Source organism: Aquarana catesbeiana, linkage group LG03 (genome assembly GCF_042186555.1).
Source record: "Aquarana catesbeiana isolate 2022-GZ linkage group LG03, ASM4218655v1, whole genome shotgun sequence".
NCBI lineage: Eukaryota > Metazoa > Chordata > Amphibia > Anura > Ranidae > Aquarana > Aquarana catesbeiana.
The window spans coordinates 469,013,002-469,037,317 of record NC_133326.1 but is presented as its reverse complement, the minus strand read 5'-3'; the positions used below and the strand labels follow the sequence as shown (position 1 = coordinate 469,037,317).

Below are 24,316 nucleotides of genomic sequence, written 5' to 3'. Positions count from 1 at the left end.
GCAGGGCTCCATTGGCTCCCGCTGCTGTCAAAGTGGTTCAGGTGCCCCCATAGCAAGCTGTTTGCTGTGAGGGCACTCAGCAGGAGGGAGGGACCAGGAGCGCCAGCATCTGATGATTAATCTGTTATTGTGCTGCACACAAGAAATAAACCTAAAGTGGACTTGGTCTGGCTTAAAAAGTAAGCAAGTACCTGTTAGTCATCAAATCTATCCCTGCAGCAACTCTTGGAATGTAGGCTTAGATGTATACAGAGCCTTGACTTTTCTTAAAGTTGACCTTCAGTAATTTTTTTCATCTTTCCATCTAATAAATCTTCTGCCCTTGTTGTTTTATCTTTGGATAGTAAAACATTTTTTTTTTCTGCCAGTAAATACCTTATACGGCCCACTTCCTGTTTCTTGTCTGGAAAAAAGCCTAGGCTTATAACATCATACACAACACTCTCTCACTCTCGTAAGAGTTTGCCAGGATGGGAGGGGGATGAGTCACAAGAGGGCCAATGAAAGCTGCAGAGCTGGAGGTGTGTCTGTGTAAATCCAGGAAGTTACCAGGCAGCAGCTTCAGCTGGCCACATTTAAAATGGTTGCATCCAGACTCAGTGGAGGGAGATTTCTGCAGCATATCTGGCAAGTACAGAACCACAGTATATATAAAATAATATGCAAAGTGGTTGGAGGGAAGCTTTGGAATGGCAAAGATGTTTTTATTACAGATTATGTAGCAGACTGCAGTTCCTCTTTAAGTTTGAGATTAACCACTTAAGGACCGCCTAACGCCGATTTACGTCGGCAAGGCGGCACGGGCAGGCAAAATCAAGTACATGTACGTGATTTGCCTCTCGCGGGTGGGGGGTCCGATCGGACCCCCCCCCGGTGCCCGAAGCGGTCCCGTTCTGTTCCCCGGCGATCCGAGATGAGGGGGAGGCCATCCGTTCGTGGCCCCCCCCTCGCGATCGCCGCCGGCCAATGGGAACACTCCTTTGCTGCTGTATGCTAAACAGCAGCAAAGGAAATGATGTCATCTCCCCTCGGCTCGGTATTTTCCGTTCCAGCGCCGAGGGGAGAAGACATCAATGTGAGTGCACAACACACTACACACAGTAGAACATGCCAGGCATACAAAACACCCCGATCCCCCCCCCGATCGCCCCCCAATCACCCCCCCCCCTGTCACAAACTGACACCAGCAGGTTTTTTTTTTTTTTTTTTTTTTTTTTCTGATTACTGCATAGTGTCAGTTTGTGACAGTTACAGTGTTGGGACAGTGAGTATTACCCCCCTTTAGGTCTAGGGTACCCCCCTAACCCCCCCTAATAAAGTTTTAACCCCTTGATCACCCCCTGTCACCAGTGTTGCTAAGCGATCATTTTTCTGATCGCTGTATTAGTGTCGCTGGTGACGCTAGTTAGTGAGGTAAATATTTAGGTTCGCCGTCAGCGTTTTATAGTGACAGGGACCCCCATATACTACCTAATAAATGTTTTAACCCCTTGATTGCCCCCTAGTTAACCCTTTCACCACTGATCACCGTATAACCGTTACGGGTGACGCAGGTTAGTTCGTTTATTTTTTATAGTGTCAGGGCACCCGCCGTTTATTACCTAATAAAGGTTTAGCCCCCTGATCGCCCGGCGGTGATATGCGTCGCCCCAGGCAGCGTCAGATTAGCGCCAGTACCGCTAACACCCACGCACGCAGCATGCGCCTCCCTTAGTGGTATAGTATCTGATCGGATCAATATCTGATCTGATCAGATCTATACTAGCGTCCCCAGCAGTTTAGGGTTCCCAAAAACACAGTGTTAGCGGGATCAGCCCAGATACCCGCTAGCACCTGCGTTTTGCCCCTCCGCCCAGCCCACCCAAGTGCAGTATCGATCGATCACTGTCACTTACAAAACACTAAACGCATAACTGCAGCGTTCGCAGAGTCAGGCCTGATCCCTGCGATCGCTAACAGTTTTTTTGGTAGCATTTTGGTGAACTGGCAAGCAAGCACCAGGCAGCGTCAGGTTAGCGCCAGTACCGCTAACACCCACGCACGCACCGTACACCTCCCTTAGTGGTATAGTATCTGATCGGATCAATATCTGATCCGATCAGATCTATACTAGCGTCCCCAGCAGTTTAGGGTTCCCAAAAACGCAGTGTTAGCGGGATCAGCCCAGATACCTGCTAGCACCTGCGTTGTGCCCCTCCGCCCGGCCCAGCCCAGCCCACCCAAGTGCAGTATCGATCGATCACTGACACTTACAAGGCACTAAACGCATAACTGCAGCGTTCGCAGAGTCAGGCCTGATCCCTGCGATCGCTAACAGTTTTTTTGGTAGCATTTTGGTGAACTAGCAAGCACCGGCCCCAGGCAGCGTCAGGTTAGCGCCAGTACCGCTAACACCCACGCACGCAGCATACGCCTCCTTTAGTGGTATAGTATCTGAACGGATCAATATCTGATCCGATCAGATCAGATCTATACTAGCGTCCCCAGCAGTTTAGGGTTCCCAAAAACGCAGTGTTAGCGGGATCAACCCAGATACCTGCTAGCACCTGCGTTTTGCCCCTCCGCCCGGCCCAGTCCAGCCCACCCAAGTGCAGTATCGATCGATCACTGTCACTTACAAAACACTAAACGCATAACTGCAGCGTTCGCAGAGTCAGGCCTGATCCCTGCGATCGCTAACAGTTTTTTTGGAAGCTTTTTATTGAACTGGCAAGCACCAGCGGCCTAGTACACCCCGGTCGTAGTCAAACCAGCACTGCAGTAACACTTGGTGACATGGCGAGTCCCATAAGTGCAGTTCAAGCTGGTGAGGTGACAAGCACAAGTAGTGTCCCGCTGCCACCAAAAAGACAAACACAGGCCCATCGTGCCCATAGTGCCCTTCCTGCTGCATTCGCCAATCCTAATTGGGAACCCACCACTTCTGCAGCGCCCGTACTTCCCCCATTCACATCCCCCAACGAAATGCAGTCGGCTGCATGAGAGGCATTTTTATGTGCTCCCGAGTACCCCTACCCAACGAACCCCCCCCAAAAAGATGTTGTGTCTGCAGCAAACGCGGATATAGGCGTGACACCCGCTATTATTGTCCCTTCTGTCCTGACAATCCTGGTCTTTGCATTGGTGAATGTTTTGAACGCTACCATACACTAGTTGAGTATTAGCGTAGGGTACAGCATTGCACAGACTAGGCACACTTTCACAGGGTCTCCCAAGATGCCATCGCATTTTGAGAGACCCGAACCTGGAACCGGTTACAGTTATAAAAGTTAGTTACAAAAAAAGTGTAAAAAAAAAAAAAATATATATAAAATAAAAAAAAATAGTTGTCGTTTTATTGTTCTCTCTCTCTATTCTCTCTCTCTATTGTTCTGCTCTTTTTTTACTGTATTCTATTCTGCAGTGTTTTATTGTTATTGTTATTGTTATTGTTATTATGTTTTATCATGTTTGTTTTTCAGGTATGTAATTATTTATACTTTATTGTTTACTGTGCTTTATTGTTAACCATTTTTTTGTCTTCAGGTACGCCATTCACAACTTTGAGTGGTTATACCAGAATGATGCCTGCAGGTTTAGGTATCATCTTGGTATCATTCTTTTCAGCCAGCGGTCGGCTTTCATGTAAAAGCAATCCTAGCGGCTAATTAGCCTCTAGACTGCCTTTACAAGCCGTGGGAGGGAATGCCCCCCCCCCCCCCCCCCCACCGTCTTCCGTGTTTTTCTCTGGCTCTCCTGTCTCAACAGGGAACCTGAGAATGCAGCCGGTGATTCAGCCAGCTGACCATAGAGCTGATCAGAGACAAGAGTGGCTCCAAACATCTCTATGGCCTAAGAAACCGGAAGCTACGAGCATTTTATGACTTAGATTTCGCCGGATGTAAATAGCGCCATTGGGAAATTGGGGAAGCATTTTATCACACCGATCTTGGTGTGGTCAGATGCTTTGAGGGCAGAGGAGAGATCTAGGGTCTAATAGACCCCAATTTTTTCAAAAAAGAGTACCTGTCACTACCTATTGCTATCATAGGGGATATTTACATTCCCCGAGATAACAATAAAAATTATTTAAAAAAAAAAAAAATGAAAGGAACAGTTTAAAAATAAGATAAAAAAGCAAAAAAATAATAAAGAAAAAAAAAAAAAAAAAAAAAAGCACCCCTGTCGCCCCCTGCTCTTGCGCTAAGGCGAACGCAAGCGGCGGTCTGTCGTCAAACGTAAACAGCAATTGCACCATGCATGTGAGGTATCGCCGCGAAGGTCAGATCGAGGGCAGTAATTTTTGCAGTAGACCTCCTCTGCAAATCTAAAGTGGTAACCTGTAAAGGCTTTTAAAGGCTTTTAAAAATGTATTTATTTTGTTGCCACTGCACGTTTGTGCGCAATTGTAAAGCATGTCATGTTTGGTATCCATGTACTCGGTCTAAGATCATCTTTTTTATTTCATCAAACATTTGGGCAATATAGTGTGTTTTAGTGCATTAAAATTTAAAAAAGTGTGTTTTTTCCCCAAAAAATGCGTTTGAAAAATCGCTGCGCAAATACTGTGTGAAAAAAAAAAATGAAACACCCACCATTTTAATCTGTAGGGCATTTGCTTTAAAAAAATATATAATGTTTGGAGGTTCAAAGTAATTTTCTTGCAAAAAAAAAAAAACTTTTTCATGTAAAAAATAAGTGTCAGAAAGGGCTTTGTCTTCAAGTGGTTAGAAGAGTGGGTGATGTGTGACATAAGCTTCTAAATGTTGTGCATAAAATGCCAGGACAGTTCAAAACCCCCCCAAATGACCCCATTTTGGAAAGTAGACACCCCAAGCTATTTGCTGAGAGGCATGTCGAGTCCATGGAATATTTTATATTGCGACACAAGTTGCGGGAAAGAGACAAAATTTTTTTTTTTTTTTTTTTTTTTTTTGCACAAAGTTGTCACTAAATGATATATTGCTCAAACATGCCATGGGAATATGTGAAATTACACCCCAAAATACATTCTGCTGCTTCTCCTGAGTACGGGGATACCACATGTGTGAGACTTTTTGGGAGCCTAGCCGTGTACGGGACCCCGAAAACCAAGCACCGCCTTCAGGCTTTCTAAGGGGCGTGAATTTTTGATTTCACTCTTCACTGCCTATCACAGTTTCGGAGGCCATGGAATGCCCAGGTGGCACAAAACCCCCCCAAATGACCCCATTTTGGAAAGTAGACACCCCAAGCTATTTGCTGAGAGGTATAGTGAGTATTTTGCAGACCTCACTTTTTGTCACAAAGTTTTGAAATTTGAAAAAAGAAAAAAAAAAAAAGTTTTTTCTTGTCTTTCTTCATTTTCAAAAACAAATGAGAGCTGCAAAATACTCACCATGCCTCTCAGCAAATAGCTTGGGGTGTCTACTTTCCAAAATGGGGTCATTTGGGGGGGGTTTGTGCCACCTGGGCATTCCATGGCCTCCGAAACGGTGTTAGGCAGTGAAGAGTAAAATCAAAAATTCACGCCCTTAAAAACGCTGAAGGCGGTGATTGGTTTTCGGGGCCCCGTACGCGGCTAGGCTCCCAAAAAGTCCCACACATGTGGTATCCCCATACTCAGGAGAAGCAGCTAAATGTATTTTGGGGTGCAATTCCACATAGGCCCATGGCCTGTGTGAGCAATATATCATTTAGTGACAACTTTGTGCAAAAAAAAAAAAAAAAAAAAAAAAAGTGTCACTTTCCCGCAACTTGTGTCAAAATATAAAATATTCCATGGACTCAATATGCCTCTCAGCAAATAGCTTGGGGTGTCTACTTTCCAAAATGGGGTCATTTGGGGGGGGGTTGTGCCACCTGGGCATTCCATGGCCTCCGAAACTGTGATAGGCAGTGAAGAGTGAAATCAACAAGTTACACCCTTAGAAATCCTGAAGGCGGTGATTGGTTTTCGGGGTCCCATACGCGGCTAGGCTCCCAAAAAGTCCCACACATGTGGTATCCCCGTACTCAGGAGAAGTAGCTGAATATATTTTGGGGTGCAATTCCACATAGGCCCATGGCCTGTGTGAGCAATATATCATTTAGTGACAACTTTTTGTAAATATTTTTTTTTTTTTTTTTTTTTGTCATTATTCAATCACTTGGGACAAAAAAAATAAATATTCAATGGGTTCAACATGCCTATCAGCAATTTCCTTGGGGTGTCTACTTTCCAAAATGGGGTCATTTGGGGGGGGTTTGTACTGCCCTGCCATTTTAGCACCTCAAGAAATGACATAGGCAGTCATAAACTAAAAGCTGTGTAAATTCCAGAAAATGTACCCTAGTTTGTAGACGCTATAACTTTTGCGCAAACCAATAAATATACGCTTATTGACATTTTTTTTACCAAAGACATGTGGCCGAATACATTTTGGCCTAAATGTATGACTAAAATTGAGTTTATTGGATTTTTTTTATAACAAAAAGTAGAAAATATCATTTTTTTTCAAAATTTTCGGTCTTTTTCCGTTTATAGCGCAAAAAATAAAAACTGCAGAAGTGATCAAATACCATCAAAAGAAAGCTCTATTTGTGGGAAGAAAAGGACGCAAATTTCGTTTGGGTACAGCATTGCATAACCGCGCAATTAGCAGTTAAAGCGACGCAGTGCCAAATTGGAAAAAGACCTCTGGTCCTTAGGCAGCATAATGGTCCGGGGCTCAAGTGGTTAAGCCCTGCCTCTTTCCTCCCACCATCACTAATTTTTCCAACAACCTCTTCTGCCCACTGGTACTATCGCATTTGACAGCTGAATGAAGGGGCAGGGTATAATCTTCATTTATAGAGACGTAAAGGTTTTGTGTACAGCCTAGGCTCAAGCAGGTCCAAACTAACACACCGATCAATCTGAACACTAATAAAGGTCCTTGCACTTCAGTGATGTTATCAGGTTGGGTTCACTTTCAACACAGCATAATAATATATAAATAATATATATATATATATACACACACACACACACACACACACACACAATGCATCCACCCACAGGCATGTACCAACTCTCATCAGCATGCACTGATCATAACATGTTTTACATCAAATCTAAAGCACAGCATATACTTTGCATTGAAATGAATATGTTGACTGGGAGTGATGGCTGAATGGGTCAGGTCTCCCCCCCACCCCTCTTTTTTCCTCCCTACTTTTCACCTGTGTTGTGCTTTCCTCCTTCCTCCTGTGGATGTCTCTCTACATGCCTTTTGTGTGAAGCCAACTATTCACTATACAGAAGTTTTTACATTTTGGCTGAGCTTGGGATTCACCCCTTTTGCGAGAGCCTGTAATTTATTTGTCATTTCCCTTTCCTTTTTGCGTTTCTGTTGTTATCCTTTCACAATGTTCTAATACATCTTGCCTCATAATTACACATTACCATTGCTGCTTCTTATTTGTTCGCAATATACTCCTCCTTCATTGCGGACTCTCACTTGCTTCTTCTTCTAGCAATTAATGATATACCAGTTTTGACTTTTGTAATCACGAAAAAGATATTTGCTGCAACTAGCTGACTATACTGATTGTGGACCACATACCTGATACATAAAGTAAAAGCAGGTTCCTCAATTTGGGACTTTAAAACGGAGCACAAACAGAATTTAGCAAAAATATACAAATTTATTGAACATCGATACCAATCAACAACATCAGAGTGGAAATAGAAACACATATATTGAAGAAAGGCCAATAGCCTAGATGTTTCACTGTGGTATATATTCACAGTGACTCTAGAGGAGATGTACAGTAATTATCCCCCAAAAACATGGATCAGGTCGGTGTAGGATGGAATCTGTGTCATGGATACAGGCATCTGTACATCTCCTCTAGAGTCACTGTGAATATATACCACAGTCAAACATCTAGGCTATTGGCCTTTCTACAGTGTGGGACTACTCTGTCTTATGTGGATCACTGGCTGTTGCTATCTTCCTGGTCTGATGCCTGTGCGTGGCTCTGACGGACATATCTTTTTTTTCATTATTGAGTTATGATCTCTCTCTGTATGGGTGGAGCACTAACACTTGGGATATAAGCTACAGATTTGGAACTCGTAAGCCCTCTGTCCCTGAAGGAGATCTGCATTTTGTTTTTTCGAACGCATTGAATGTTCTGTCTGTTTGACAGTTTTTGGGCTTTCTTTTCAGTTGTTTCCATTTCTGCTCCCAATATATGTGTTTGTTGTTTTTATTACCACTCTGATGTCATTGATTGGTATCAATGTTCAATAAATTTGTTTATTTTTACTAAATACTGTTTGTGGTCTGTTTAAAGTCCCAATTTGATGAACCTGCTTTTACTCTAATAAAAAAAAAAAAAAAACAGTCAGGTTTACTTTTTGTCATTTTTTTTTACTCTGCTTCAGAGACCTGCTACCTCCTCCATTCATCTCAGGTTAAAATTAGAGCTATTCTCAAATTCTAGTGTACATGTTTAAGACTTGAAAAGAAGAAATTCTTACGCTGGCCATCAGTAGAAAATGCTGAATCTCGACAGGATTTGAGGTGATGTCCAGACGACCATAGTTCTTTGTTTCCATCTTCTACACAGGAATAGGAATACCTGAAACAACAAACTATTAATAACTGCATGTATACTCCATCGGAAGGCATGGAAGTACCCAACCGTAAACGTTTATATGTGTAATACTACCAGTACTACATTAGTGGTTCATGAATGATTTAAATAGCAAAAGCTTGTTGTATTCTTTTTACTGTACATTGTCCTAATGGCAGTAGACAAAGTAGCATCTGCAGCTTTAAAAGCCAAGATAATTTCCACTAATGCCATCTGGGAAAATTTCAGTTATATCAATATATGCATACAAATAACAGTGAGTTAATACTGGATAATTCCATATTTCCATTTATGTAGCTGCTGCTCTATCTTAGCACACCACTGCTGGGGAAAGGACTCCATAATATCTTGAGAAACAAAAAATGATGATGTCAACAACATTGCAATAAGCTGGCTGTGTAATGTGTTCAAATAAGATATGTTGGGCTCACTTTAGTGTTTGAAGTTGAACTGATGGCAAAAAATGAGGAACAATTCCACTCCGTAAAGAAAGAAGTATTTACTGGCACACTGCGCCATTTAAAAAGGCTTTTTACTCGCTAATTTGCATATATATAGCAACAGGATATAATTATTTGACTTTTTTTATATCAGTAAATCTGTCTAAAATTTGAGCTGTGCTTTTACTTAGCACTTTGGAGCTCTTCTTTAAGTAATAACATTTGAAGAGAAGCATGAAAAAAAAAATAAAGCAAACATATTGTTTAAAATTGAGTTCTTTAAAATGAATGAACACTTACACAAAAACATCTCCGTCTACATCTCCTGCAGCAAGGATGTCCCGGGTAGGGTGAAAGGCAATTGTGTTGACAGCAGCCTCAAATGTTATGTCTCCTGGTGTGTCCTTCACCCTTGGTTCCGCAGGGCCTGGAATATCATCTAACTCTTCAGTTTCACCCTGCAGAATGTGATATTATATCTTGTTATTCATTGAATCTGCCCTGTCAATGCTCATAAGTGGTCAAATTCTGATACATATAAAAAGCAAACGAGTAAAGGGATTTAGTGATCCCTAGCAGAATTAGCATCCGCACTTCTATAAAGGCTCAATAGGAGTGTATCTCCTAAGGCCCGTACTCTGTACTTCCCTTTATTTCTGCTTCCTGCATAAAAAAATCATATACAGTAGCGTGAAACATTTCAGTCCATTTTGCTGTGTGTGAGAGCAGTAAAGAAGGAAGGGTGTTCCAGCAGCACTAAGACAAGTTCCAGATTCCAGACAAAAGAGAGTGGGGGTGCAATGTTGACATGAACGATGCTACCTGCATGCATCTGAAGCTATATTTGCAATATTACCAGGCATGTACCTTTAATAAGAGTATATGCATAGACTGTAAAAGTGTGCATAAACTCATAAACTGGACTTGGAAGACTGTTTCTTGAGTATCTATATTCAGCACTGTAAAGACTTTTATTTTAATTTTTTTTTTACAGGTATTTACATAGCGCCAACAATTGTACACAGCACTTTTCATAGATATTGTACATTAAACATCAGTCCAGACCCTCAAGGATCTTACAATACAAGGTCCATAACTCACATTCATACATACGAGGGACAATTTAGATAAGATCCAATTAACCTACCAACATGTTTTTGGAATGTGGGAGGAAACCCACACATACACAGGGAGAACAAGCAAACTCCATACAAGCAGGACCGTGGTTGGGATTCAAACCAACAACCCTAGTGCTGCCAGGCCGAAGTGCTAACCACTTAGCCACTGTGTTGCCCGAGTGTGACTTACAAAGTTCCTGCTAATTATGAAGTTAATATATATACCATCTATATACCAGAGAATGGAAGCAGCCTATTTATGAATTATTATAAAACAAAGCTATAAATGAGTTGTTCACAATACTCAGTAGAAGCTGCCCATAAATAGGCAAATCTATCCTTCTCAGGGATCTAATCAATGCCATTTTGATTCTGGCTCAGCTTCTGCTGGTGAGACCTAGTGCTGCAGGGTTCCTCATTTGCACCAAAATCTGGCTAGTTTACTGTTCAGAACCAAAAAAGTGGATAATAACTGTAGGGACATAATCTGTAGTGTGCAGCTTCTTTGCTGGGCTCGCTCTCCCACTACTGGATAAAGGTTGCACGCAGCCAGTTCAAAATGTGCCTCTTAACCAACTCTAGAGTAAAATCTATTTGAAGTATAAAAACTGCTGCAAATGCTATTACCTGCAAATCATTGGCCCTGGAAGCATCATTTGCAGGCAATTGCTCCATGAGCTGTCAGCCTTCCATTGCTTTCAATGGGGCTTCCTCCCGATGCTAATTGCTGGGTCTTCCACATATAACTGCTAATGGCCCTATTCGCAAGTGTGAATGGGGCCCTGGTTCAAGTAAGCGAAATATATTTCAGATGCATCAACACAAGAGGTGTTTAAATTTCATTTTTCTTAAAAAGCCACATCCTGAGTATATAAAGCCTGTCCCCTGCCAGAATTCTGTAGAGCTAGACCCTTGCTCTTTGTGTGGAAGCAGCAGTCTCTTTGCAGAGGCCAACCATGCCCCTACTGACTCAGACCTAGAGCTCTTTTATTAACAGGGAAAACAAGCTTTGCTGATTGCAGAGCTATGGCTACTAAATGGTATGTGGTGTGTTGGACCTTTACGGAGAGACTGCTGCTTCCACACTGATTACAAGGCTCCTTCTCTGCAGCATGCTTTTCTGTGGCAAGAATCTGAAAAAACATGTGGCTAAAATCACAAGTGGTTCTAGACAGCTGAGGTCACTGTACAAAACAATGATATGCTGACAGGTGCCACAACTGTCTTTTAAACTTCACATGTATCCACAGCGGTTACCTGCCGCCAAGGACACATTACCAACCCTGGACACAATCTGTCTGTCCAGGGACAAATGACTGGACTGCATTCAGAGCTCATTTTTTCCTTGCCGCAGGTAGCCACTTGATGTGCAACTCTTGGAGTCACTAATATGCTTATGTTCCTTCTCAGCTGACTTTTCAAGCCCTCAAATGGCTGGTGTCATAGCCGATCTCTCATGCAGCATCATGGCAACTGCAAATCCAAACTGAAGCTAATATGTCTTTCTCAGTTGTTAATAGGGGAGTTCAGTTCTACTTTAAACTGAAATTTTAGTTGGGATTTGATTTCGTTTAATACAGCATTCTGCAAACAAGAAATCCTTTTTACTTGCACTGTTTTCTATAGAAACATAGTACAGGTCTTTTTACAGAAAACCAACCTGTTGACTCTGCTCTTCATTTTCCTCCTCTTCTTTGTTAAGTGGCGCAGCCTACAATAAAATAATATTTATTACTAACAATATGTTTTTGTTTTTTATCTGAAAAAAGCTAAAGCTGAATTCCAGATTTGTCAATTTTTACAGTTACATTGGTCCAGCTTGAACCAATTTCAGTTTCCAGTGTGCTCTTTAGAGAGAAGGAGTTTCCTCCCATCAGCCGCAGTAAGATTTTCACTGACACATGGCTGACAGAAATGTAATCACTCCAAACAAGTTAAAAAGGTACAGTATTTACACTGTGATATATTACAAACATTCTGAATGGCACCCCCAATTCACTTTGTCAGCAGATGTGCGTTGCAGTGCACTAAAACACATGGTATTGCAGTACTGTGCATTGTAGTGCACTGTGTTACAAAAAATTTAATGTGCACCTTTTGACATCCCATTATAAGCACCTTAACACATTTGCCCCCGACATAACACTACAGTCAGCGCTCCCAGCCATCGGCTAAGAGCGCTGTTCAGGAGCTGGTTGGCTGCTCATTTTCCAGCATGCTCGTCCGACAGAAGTCAGCCAAATGACTGGCATCTGTCGGACCAGCTGTCATACATACGGGCAGAATGTCTGTTGGATTTTATTGAACTGGCCAATGTCTCCCGACATTCAGCCCGTGTGTACTAGGCATTACCCTTTTCTGTCCACCCCTCCAAACAAACGAGATGCAGTAACACCCATCCCCAGGGGTGAGGAGTGCTGGGTTCCTCTGTAGTTAAATCTTGCTCCATTCAGATCTGTCAGGATGGCCATCGAGATGCAGTGAAAAGTCAGCTGATCAGTGCGATCACTTGTAAATCAAGAATTGGTACACTACTTGCTTCCTTGGCAGGGCTCTGAAGACATCTAATTCAGAGCCCGATAGTAAGTTGTGGATCTCTTGTTTTTGGCTCGCTTGTTTATCAGCTGAGTTGTCATTGCTTCTAAGGGGCCACACCTATGGAGGTCTGCATGAGAACTGATTGAACCACAGCAGCCCCTCCTCCCCTCATCCCTGGAGCCCTGACCACCCCTTTAGGTCCAGGCCACATAGCAGCCATCTAAGGTGCTCAATGCGGTAGATCCACATCTGCATACCTCAAAGTTTAGGATGGGAAAGATGGGGACAATTTGGGCCCCTTTCACATTGGCAATGTCAGACAGCAAAACCAGGCAGTTAAGGCAAGTTTCTAACCTCAGCTGCCTGGCAGCCCCTACACATTACTGTGCTTCACAGCACAGCACAAAAAAAATACTACCCGCCACTGTGCCCCATAGAGGTGAATAGGGCTGCACCACAACTGCATCTAATGCGGCGCATTGAAGAGGGATTTCAGTGTGAAATCAGGCATGGGAGAGGCGACATACACTATATTACCAAAAGTATTGGGTCGCCTGTCTATACAAGCTGAAGAAATGTAATGGCCTCCCAGTCCTAGTCCGTAGGGTTCAATATGCAGTTGGCCCACCCTTTGCAGCAATAACAGCCTCAACTCTTCTGGGAAGGCTGTCCACAAGGTTTAGGAGTGTGTCTATAGGAATGTTTGACCATTCTTCCAGAAGTGCATTTGTGAGGTCAGGCACCGATGTTGGACGAGAAAGCCTGGCTCAAGTCTTCGCTCTAATTCATCCCAAAGGTGTTCTATGGGGTTGAGGTCAGGACTCTGTGCAGACCAGTCAAGTTCCTCCACCCCAAACTCGCTCATCCATGCCTTTATGGACCTTGCTTTGTGCACTGGTCCAAATCATTTGGTAGAGGGGGATTATGGTGTGGGGTTGTTTTTCAGGGGTTGGGCTTGGCCCCTTAGAACTCTAAAGGGAACTCTTAAGGCAGCGGTCTTCAAACTACGGCCCTCCAGTTGTTCAAGAACTACATTTCCGATCATGCCTAGTCATGTCTGTGAATGTTAGCGTTTTACAATGCCTCATGGGATGTGTAGTTCCGCAACAGCTGGAGGGCCGTAGTTTGAGGATCCCTGTCTTAAGGCATTAGCATACCAAGACATTTTGGACAATTTCATGCTCCCAATTTTGTGGAAACACTTTGGGGAAGGCCCCTTCCTGTTCCAACATTACTGTACACCAGTGCACAAAACAAAGTCCATAAAGACATAGATGAGCGAGTTTGGGGTGGAAGAACGTGACTGACCTGCAGAGTCCTGACCTCGATAGAACACCTTTGGGATGAATTAGAACGGAGACTGCGAGCCAGGCCTTTTCGCCCACATCAGTGCCTGACCTCACAAATGCACTTGGAAGAATGGTCAAACATTCCCATAGACACACTTCTAAACCTTGTGGACAGCCTTCCTAGAAGAGTTGAAGCTGTTATAGCTGCAAAGGGTATTTCAACTTAATATTGAACCCTACGGACTAAGACTGGGATGCCATTAAAGTTCATGTGTGTATAAAGGCAGGTGTCACAATACTTTTGGTAATATAGTGTATCTTCTAATTGCCACCTAACTGCCTGCCAGCTGCTGCTGATAAATATGATCCACTGCGAACTGCAAGTCAGTAACTAGGCCCATGTGAGAGAAGTCCAAGACCACTTTGCATCACATTACTTTGCCGAAGAGAAATCTTCCTTTTGGGTCTGCTGAAAACTGAACACTTCTGAGAATGTAGATCTTGTGTGTCCCATACTGTGCTGAGTGGTTCCTACCGCCAATTTCTACATCACTGCAAGACACAGCAGGGACATCCCTGAGGTCAGCATGCTTCCCAACTTTTTGAGATGGGAATGAGGGACACCAATTAGCAAAAGTATGTAGGTATAGGACATGCCCCCGTAAAAGGAGAAATATACAAAAAAAAGAGAAGATTAGTTAACCACTTCCAGCCTATAGCAGATTGACGACTGGGAAGTGGTTCTGTTATCCTAATTGGGCGTCATTTGACATCCAGCAGGATAACATGCCTGAGTGTGCCCACAGGGTGCACTGTGCGGCGATCGCAAGTGCGGCGTGTCAGTCTGACACCCCTCATCTCTGATCATGGTAAGGAGCCTCTAACAGAGGATTCTTACCACATGATCAGCTGTGACCAATCACAGCTGATCATCGTGTGAACCAGGAAGTGCCGGTAAACGGCATTCCTCGGTTCGCCCTAACAGGGAGAGCCGATCAGCGGCGCTTCCTGTGCACATTGATTATCAGTACAGCTCCCATCAGATGTGCCAATCAGCTGCCAGTCAGTGCCCCTCAATAAAGTCTCTCAGTGCCCACCACAGTGCCATCTATCAATGCCCATCAGTTAGAGTTGCCACCTCATCCCTTTAAACCCGAACACCTTTGAATTACACAGGTTCTGAGGCTAATTAAATGCAGATAAGGCACCAAGTGAGTTTAATTACCACCTTAATCAGCCACAGAACCTGTGTAATTTTAATATGTGTTTGGGTTTAAAGGGATGAGCTCTGGCGTGTTCGCACACTGCACGTGCAGATCCCGCCAGGAAGTCGGCACGGCGCTAATCACAGGCAGTGAGACATTTCCCGATCTCTGCAGCCGCACATCAGGAAAATGTCTCACTACCTGTGATCAGTGCAGCGCCGACTTCCTGGCGGGATCTGCACGTGGATTGTGCGAACACGCTGGAGCTCATCCTTAGTGGCAACCATACCATCAGTGCTGCCTCATCAGCGCCCATCAGTAAAGGAGAAAACTAAATTTTATGAAAGAAACTAAGAAAAACTTCTTTTTTTTTCCTTTTCAAAAAGTTTGGTCTTTTTTGGTTTGTTTAGCAAAAAAAAAATCCCAGAGGTGATCAAATACCACCAAAAGAAAGCTCTATTTGTGGGAAGAAAATGATAAAATTTAGTTTGGGTACAGTGATGGATGACCGCACAATTGTCATTCAAAGTGCGACAGCGCCGAAAGCTGAAAATTGTCCTGGGCAGGAAGGGGCGAAAGTGCCTGGTATTAAAGTGGTTAAACCCACAAGTGTTTGTTTTTTTACCAATACTATTCCTTTATATTGGCTTTTGGAATTTACAAATGCAGCAATTTAGAAATTGGATGAACAGTTTAGCACTGGGAAACAGTTTTTGAAAGATAAAAAGTGTATTTTATACACAACTATATAGATCAGACCAAAATGAAGGAAAAATGAGGAGGAATGAGGGACTTTGTTCTGAATGAGGGACAGTTCCTTAGAAGTTAGGGACAGTTGGGTGCTGTGGGTCAGCACTGAGTGGGACATCTACATTGTGAGAAGTGGCAGTTCTTCTACAGACTTCATTGTACATGGCACCCTAAGAGCACCTTCTTTGTAGCGCGGTGACAATTACCAGTCACAAGGACCACAAACAGTTAATGCACACACAAAAAAAAAAAATAATAATATTCATATACAGGTTACATAATAGTTTCTGCTCTAGATGAAATCCTAATAAAAAAATAAACTAGTTGATAAAGAAAAGTACATTGAACTTCTTAGGACTGGATTGAGAACTAAAAGAACACTGAAGATGGAGAGGAGAGGAGAGGAGAGGAGGTCTCGGGATAGCGGACAGTCTGTATCGTTGTACCCGGGTAGAATAACGTGTGGACGGACACTTTACAGCATGACTAGACAGGAATCTAAAGAACACACCTCACATCAATGATTTATTTCATATTAAAGCAAAGTCTGCCCCGCTAAATACCACAACAACGATCACACACAACACTCATGCTTTACCTCCATGGGCGCCGCCATCTTTACCGAGAGACATCAAGGTCTTGGCAGCTCTATAGAGCACAGAAAAAACTGCGCCCAATCGGCACCTTTGTAGTAAGATTATTACGTGTCCAAAAATGAGGCTTGTATGTAGAGTGTGCATAAACATAATTATCGAGTAACGCATTAACATCGTTTTTAAGTGTTACCATTTGTACGAGTACACTGCTAAGACCTTGCGGTATGCGATTAGGGCCAATATTGTTCATGCGGTGCTTGAAGACACTTGTGTTTGGTGTTTTTATCATTATTATTATTTGCTAGAAGAAATTTTGCAGAAATGACAACATTTATAGTTTGTAAAGGTGTACTGAGTTTGCAATTTTAGAAAGATTTGTAGCAATGCCAGTTCAACTTATTGCAGTATGCATAGCTCCCAGCTGTCCCTGATTTTGAGGGACTGTCCCTGATTTGGAGCAATGTCCCTCTGTCCCTCTTTCCTCCTCATTTGTCGCTCATTTTGGTCTGATCTATATAGTTGTATATAAAATGCACTTTTTATTTTTCAATAAGTGTTTCCCAGTGCTAAACCTTCTATCGAATTTCTAAATTGCTGCATTTGTACATTTTAGAAGCCAATATAAAGGAATAGTAATGGTAAAAAAAAGCACTTGTGGATTTACTTAACCTTTTTATTTGGTTAATTCTCCTTTAAGGGGGGGTGGCAGTGGGCGTGTCATATGCCCACATATCTTTGTTAGTAGGTGTCCCTCATTCCCAACATCTCAAAATGTTGGGAGTTTTGCTCTGTCCTCTTCATTTGTCCCTTATTTTGGTCTGATCTGTATACAGTAAAACCTTGGATTGCGAGCATAATTCGTTCCAGAAGCATGCTCGTAATCCAAAGCACTTGTATATCAAAGCGAATTTCCCCATAAGAAATAATGGAAACTCAAATGATTCATTCCACAACCATTTACAGTAAAACCTTGGTTTGAGAGTAACTTGGTTTGAGAGCGTTTTACAAGACAAGCAACATTTTTAAATAAATTTTGACTTGATATACAAGTAGCATCACAACTGAGTATAAAAGAGAAGAGAGGCGCCTCTAAGTGTAGCAATATGGTTACAATTAATGAAGGTACAACATTTAGCAACTCACATGGTTGATGATTAAACAGGCACATCCAAGTATGCAGGCATCCGGGGTAAAGCTGTCCACATAGACCGTTCTCCACACCGTCATCGTTGTCATCCCTTCCACTCTGTGCTCCACAAGCTGTTCAAGTCTTGCTTTCAAATTGCTCTACTGCAGGGTAGTCTTCCCGGTCATGATTGCAGACTGAAAGCGGTGAGAGCCGGCGGTGCGGAGGACGGTCTATGTGGACAGCTTTACCCAGGAAGCCATTATACTTAGATGTGCTTCTTTTAATCATCAACCATGTGAGTTGCTAAATGTTGTACCTTCATTAAATGTAACCATATTGCTACACTTAGAGGCGCCTCTCTTCTCTTTTATACTCTGTAGCTCTTGCTGGAGTTTGCTTCTAATCCCCTTGTGGAGGCTTCCATTTGTGGATGAACATTTTATGGTTACACAACCTATCACATTGCTATAATCTTTCTATATGGGCTATAAATGAAGGACTTCTAAATAAACTGTTGTGGAACAAATCATTTGAGTTTCCATTATTTCTTATGGGGAAATTAACTTTGATATACAAGTGCTTAGGATTACAAGCATGTTCCCGGAAAGGAATTATGCTCGCAAATCCAGGGTTTTACTGTATTCATAAGTCCTTCATTTATAGTCCATATAGAAAGATTATAGCAATGTGACCAGGTTGTGTAACCATAAAATGTCCATCCACAAATGGAAGCTTCCACAAGGGGATTAGAAGCAAAATCCAGCAGGAGCTACAGAGTATGAAAAGAAGAGAGGTGCCTCTAAGTGTAGAAATATGGTTATATTTAATGAAGGTACAACATTCAGCAACTCACATGGTTGATGATTAAAAGAGGCACATCTAAGTATGCAGGCATCCGGGGCAAAGCTGTCCACATAGACCATCCCCCACACCACCAGCTCTCACCGCTGTCAGTCTGCAATCATGACCGGGAAGACTACCCTGCAGTAGAGTGATTTGAAAGCGAGGCTTGAACCGCTCATGGAGCGCAGTGTGGAAGGGATGACAACGATGGCGGTGTGGAGGATGGTCTATGTGGACAGCTTCACCCCGGATGCCTGCATACTTAGATGTGCCTGTTTTAATCATCAACCATGTGACTTGCTAAATGTTGTACCATCATTAAATGTAACCATATTGCTACACTTAGAGGCGCCTCTCTTCTATACTCAGTTGTGACACTACTTGTATATCAAGACATCGCTTGTATATCAAGTCAAAATTTATTTAAAAGTTTTGCTTGTCTTGCAAAATGCTCTCAAACCAAGTTACTCTCAAACCAAGGTTTTACTGTAGTTGTATATAAAATACACTTTTTATCGTTCAAAAAGTGTTTTCAATCTAAATTGCTGCATTTGTAAATTTCAAAAGCCAATAAAAAGGAATAGTAGCGGTAAAAAAAGCAATTGTACAATTTATTTTTGTAGAAATTCTCCTTTGAGGGGGTGTGGCAGAAGCTGTGTCCTATGCCTACATACTTTTTATAACAGGTGTCCCTTGTTCCTATCTCAAAAAGTTGGGAGGTTTGCAGTAGGCAGGATGCAGAACACATAACAGGGCATGAAATACAATCAGTGCTAAGGCTGGCCACAGAAAGGGACATATCGTGCACACTAACGTATTTAGCCCCTGTGTCTAAGGCTGGGTTCATGCTGCAGCACGGAGCGGCTGACAGCAGGGGTCTGATGCATCTCCATTCACAGTTTAAGGTCCGATCTCAGTCTGAATTTTTGTCTGAATTTGGACCTGAAACGGACCAGAAGATGTACAGGACTCATGTGCAATTCACACCGGAGCCGCTTCGGAGATGTGTGAATCAGCTCCATAGAGAGCTGGTTACAATCTCCTGACATGCGAATTGGATGCGGCAAAACCAGCATCCAATTCACAATAGTGTTAACCCAGCCTTAGAGTCTGGATTTTTGTGTGGGTGCGCTAAAATTCTTTTCTTTTGGTCTACTGAGGTCCACAGGAAGTCTTGGGCGACAAGCTTTGTGCGATGCGGTTTGCCATGATTGCCTCACAATTTATCACATGCCAAATCCGCACCACATTTGAGGTGCCATTAAAGATTAGTGGCATCCAAAGATGCGTGGTGCATTTTGCCACTGCTGCAGTGTAATTTGGAATCGTGGCCACTGGCCGCAATCCCAATTCGTTACCTACAGAGGAACAAACAAATGTGTAGCGCTAAAGTGAAACGACCATATATTATATGCTGTGAAGGGCAATTAACTCTTCAAATACAGCAATCATAAATAAAGAGCATAATACAGCAATCATAGAAAAAACCTAAAATAATTGTTTAAAAATAAAACTAAAAGTGGGATAAGTCCTAAAAGTCCTCAAGAAATGAATCTTGCAAGGTGATAGTGATCCTCAATACAGATATGACTTCATACTGCACTTATCCAAACGTGAAGGCAAAGATAATTTAAAAGTGCATCCCCACCAACAATGAGAAGGCTTACCAGAACCTTTGGACCCAATGAACCTACGTTCAATCGGGTCAAACGGGCTTTTAGTCATCAACGACCAGGCTGGTGAGCTTCAGTAGATGAGTCAAGGTAGATGTCCTCAATGTGGGTGGTTAAATAGACAAAGGAAAACAAAGAAAGGCCACATAGTGTAATCCCGTATGAAAAAATCCTTGACTATTTTATTGAGAAGGAAATACACTCACATGTAAAAAAGATAAAAAACAGCGCTGTGTGGATAAAATGGCGACAATGGTGTCCTACCCGACGCGTTTCATCTCCTTAGACGTCATCTGGGGGGTTGCAACCCCATCCCTTTAAACCTGAACACATAATAATTACACAGGTTCTGTGGCTGATTAAGGTGGTAATTAAACTCACTTGGTGCCTTATCTGCATTAAATTAGCCTCAGAACCTATGTAATCCATATGTGTTTGGGTTTAAAGGGATGAGGTGGCAACCCTACCTACAGGAGGATTGGACACCAGCAAATGAGGAAAAAAAAATTTGTAGGCCAGCCCAGGATAGCCCACTCTTACTACTAGCATGCCCCAGTTTTGCAGCAAGCAGTAAACACAGAGTGGTAGCACCTGTGTACCTCAATGAACTCCATAAATACAAAAATCCTATTTTCTTTTTTACTCATCGAGAGACACAGGAAGTCTTTCGTCTTCAGGGCATCCAAAAGCAGTCCAATTTTAAGACCTGTCAGAAGGACCAACACCTAAAGCTGACACTGGAGAAGTCCCATCCCCCCACCTGAAAGGGGGAACATATGGAAAAACAAGACCAGGTGGTAAATTAGCATGGGAATGTGAGAAATGTCTGGACATATGAGGGAAAACAACTAACTGTAGATCATAAGTGCATAAACTGATCCAAAAGGGCGGATCGAAAAACAAACTCCCTACAGGGAAAAGACTCATAGTCTGAACAGTAGTCAACAAATAGAGCCCTGCTCTAAAAACTGGGATTGGACAGAGTAATTTGTCCTGGTAGCAGGAAGACCAGAAGTGCCCTAAATTGGAGATGCCCCTAAGCCTCAACTGACCTAATCCCATAAGGTTTGATTGCTACCAGGGAGGCCAAGATGATAACTACCAGGGAAGAATTTGGAGAATGATTTAGGTCTGAAGTACTTGCAAGGAGTGCACCAGTGGTTTCTGGACCCACCTAGGGAACCAAGGTTCCACCCAACAGAGTCAGCATGACCAGATGGGGTAAGTTACATGGGAAAATAGAATGATAAGGCAGAGAATAGAAGGTAAATTTCTCTTTTAAAAAAACGAAGTGTACGGGTGAGGCTGAAAAATCAAAGGGGAGGGACAGGAATGGTAGACCTGATAGATACCATGCATAACTGTTGGACTAAGGACAGTGGCCATTGGGCTACAGCTGTTGAGGCCAAACTAACCACAGTAGCTAGAATAAGGCTCTCAAGGTCCAGGAGACCCCAAGAGGCAGAAGGTCTACTAATCTGTGTGGTGGCATAGGAAGGTTGAAGATGATGTCCACCCACTTATAAAAGCGGGGGCGCAACTTTATGTCAATTAATTCATCCGTGAGGGTGTTTAGGGGGCAGGTGGTTGGTTGCGACATCCTCCACGTTTTCCCATTAACTTTTGGGTGCCAAGTACTGGGTCACATGGAAGGCCTGCCCCGCGTGGGTTCTTCTGGGCTACGTTAGGCACTGTTACAGGGTCACATTACACACACATTTGGGATACCTCTACTTTGTGCAGTTTTCATCAATGCCTTGGGACAAGGCTGAGGCTGCCTGGGGAAATACTCAACTTTAAGGCGGACCTCTACTCTTAGAGATGAACATACACCATGTACATTGGCACTTCCAGTGCCAATGCACACCTCAAAGAAACTTGCATTTTTGAGGGACATGCTGAGCCACTGTCCACAACCACCTGTCCAGCGTTTTCTTCTGTAAATCCCGAGTGGCGGAGTGGGCCCCCCTGCACTCTGCATGGGCTCCACACATGCACTCAACTCAACTCTTGAACCTCTGTACAAGATGGGAAACCTCTGTGGTGCAATCAGCTCTCATTGCTGTGGGAGACAGACCACTGGCGGAAGGAGTGCCAACAACATCTCCCTTGCTGCTAGAGGCCAATGCACTTATAACAGGTACATGCTATTGACATGCTGCTTGTTACACTTCCATTACTCTAGGTCAGGGATCTCCAAACTAGGGCCCCTCCAGCTGTTGTAGAACTACATGTCCCATGAGGCAATGTAAAACTCTGACATTCACAGACATGATAGGAATTGTAGTTCCTAAACAACTGGAGGGTCACAGTTTGCACACGTGTCTTCACATTACTCCACTCCATACTAATGTCTTCATACCCCAATACCTGGTTGACTGTGTGTGTGCCAGTAACTTATGAGACCGCCTACCACATATTTACTGTGGCAGGTTGGCTCTATTTCGCAAAAACATGTATCTGTACATAACTGAGTGCAACAGCCACTGGGGGGGTGCGTGCTGCCAGAGGCACAATCGCAGACACACTGGATGCCAATCAGCGGGTCTGGCGGACCCGATGCCCGCGGGGCACTAACGATCATTCCCCAGGAAGGCAGAACGGCGATCTGCCTATGTAAACAAGGCAGATCGCCGTTCTGACAGGGAAGAAGATGGAGATCTTGTGTTTCTGCTAAGCAGGAACACCAATCTCTGTCTTTGTCGAGTCAGAACAACCCCCACACAGTTAGCAAGCACTCCCTAGGGACACACTTAACCCTTTGATCACCCCTGATGTCCCTGCCAGTGTCATTAGTACAGTAACAGTGCATATTTTTAGCACTGATCACTATTCGTGTCACTGGTTCCCAAAAAAGTGTCAAAGGTGCCAGTTAGGTGTCCAATTTGTCTGCGGCAAAGTTACAGTCCCGCTAAAAAAACACCCCTCCATTACTAGTAAAAAAAAAAAAAAACAAAACAAAAAAATTCTATAAAAATATCCCATCGTTTGTAGACGATATAATTTTTGCGCAAATCAATCAATATATGCTTATTGGGATTTTTTTTACCAAAAACATGTAGCAGAATACATATTGACTACATATTGACCTAAATTGACGAAGAAATCAGATTTTTTTCAATTTTTTTTATTGGATGTGTTTTATAGCAGAAAGTAAAAAATTTTGTTTTTTTTTCAAAATTGTTGCTCTCTTTTTGTTTATAGCGCAAAAAATAAAAAATACAGAGGTGATCAAATACCACCAAAAGAAAGCTCTGGTTAATAACTTCAGATCGAGCATGGACAATGTTTTAATAGTTTACTTGGAAAAAGTGCAAAAATAGACATTTCACAGTCCAACAGGCAAGACATGATCATTTCCTAGTTCCCAAACTATGACTATAGGCTTGTGTGCTGCCCCGGCATACCTGCAAAAGTGTAGTCCAGTAATCATAGTCCTTCAGAGTCATATCTCCAGCACTGGTGTCATCAGGGCGAACCCCAAATTGAAAGTCTATATAAGCAGGCCATGACAAGCAACATTCTCTTACTCCTAGGGCAGTGATGGCGAACCTTGGCACCCCAGATGTTTTGGAACTACATTTCCCATGATGCTCAACTACACTGCAGAGTGCATGAGCATCATGGGAAATGTAGTTCCAAAACATCTGGGGTGCCAAGGTTCGCCATCACTGTCCTAGGGTCTCTTCATCCATCTCAATCCCTTACGGACCTCACAGCCCACGGCTGCGCTGGCACTCTCCTTTCTCCAAGTGTCTCTGGAGGAATCTCTCTGTCACCGGACTGCTGCCCCGATTTATATCATACAGGGCAGATGGGCCAGACCCAGAGCAGAACCCGCCAATAAAACCAAGGAAACAGAACAAGAATTATCCCCCCCACCCCGCTTTCCAGGCTGGGACAGTAGCTAACTAACTAGTTCAACCTGCTCACAAAGGTTTGGCAGGCTTCTTACCCCAGACCTTGTGGGTGGTAAAAACAGAAGGCTTGGAAGGCCTAAGCATGCGTCTACTCTAAGAGAAAGGAAAGCGAAGGGAGGAGACTTATGCTGTGTACACACGAGCGACTTTCGACGGACTGAACTCCGAAGGACTTTTTGACGGACTTTCAACGGAGTTCCGACGCAACGGACTTGCCTACACACGATCACAC

The 24,316-nt window shown here is 43.1% G+C and overlaps 1 protein-coding gene across 1 annotated transcript in view; it reads right to left on the bottom strand.

Annotated features, from left to right (window-relative positions):
- Positions 1-16,601, bottom strand: part of WDR55 (WD repeat domain 55) — a 37,718-nt gene extending 21,117 nt beyond the window's left edge. Inside the window, exons 1-4 of the mRNA XM_073620876.1 lie at positions 16,522-16,601; positions 11,802-11,852; positions 9,324-9,481; positions 8,468-8,568 (exon numbers count right to left, since the gene is read on the bottom strand). Coding sequence (XP_073476977.1) covers positions 8,468-8,568; positions 9,324-9,481; positions 11,802-11,852; positions 16,522-16,539 — 328 coding nt within the window. The 5' untranslated portion in view covers positions 16,540-16,601. The remainder of the gene's footprint in view (positions 1-8,467; positions 8,569-9,323; positions 9,482-11,801; positions 11,853-16,521) is intronic.
- Positions 16,602-24,316: the final 7,715 nt, after the last annotated feature.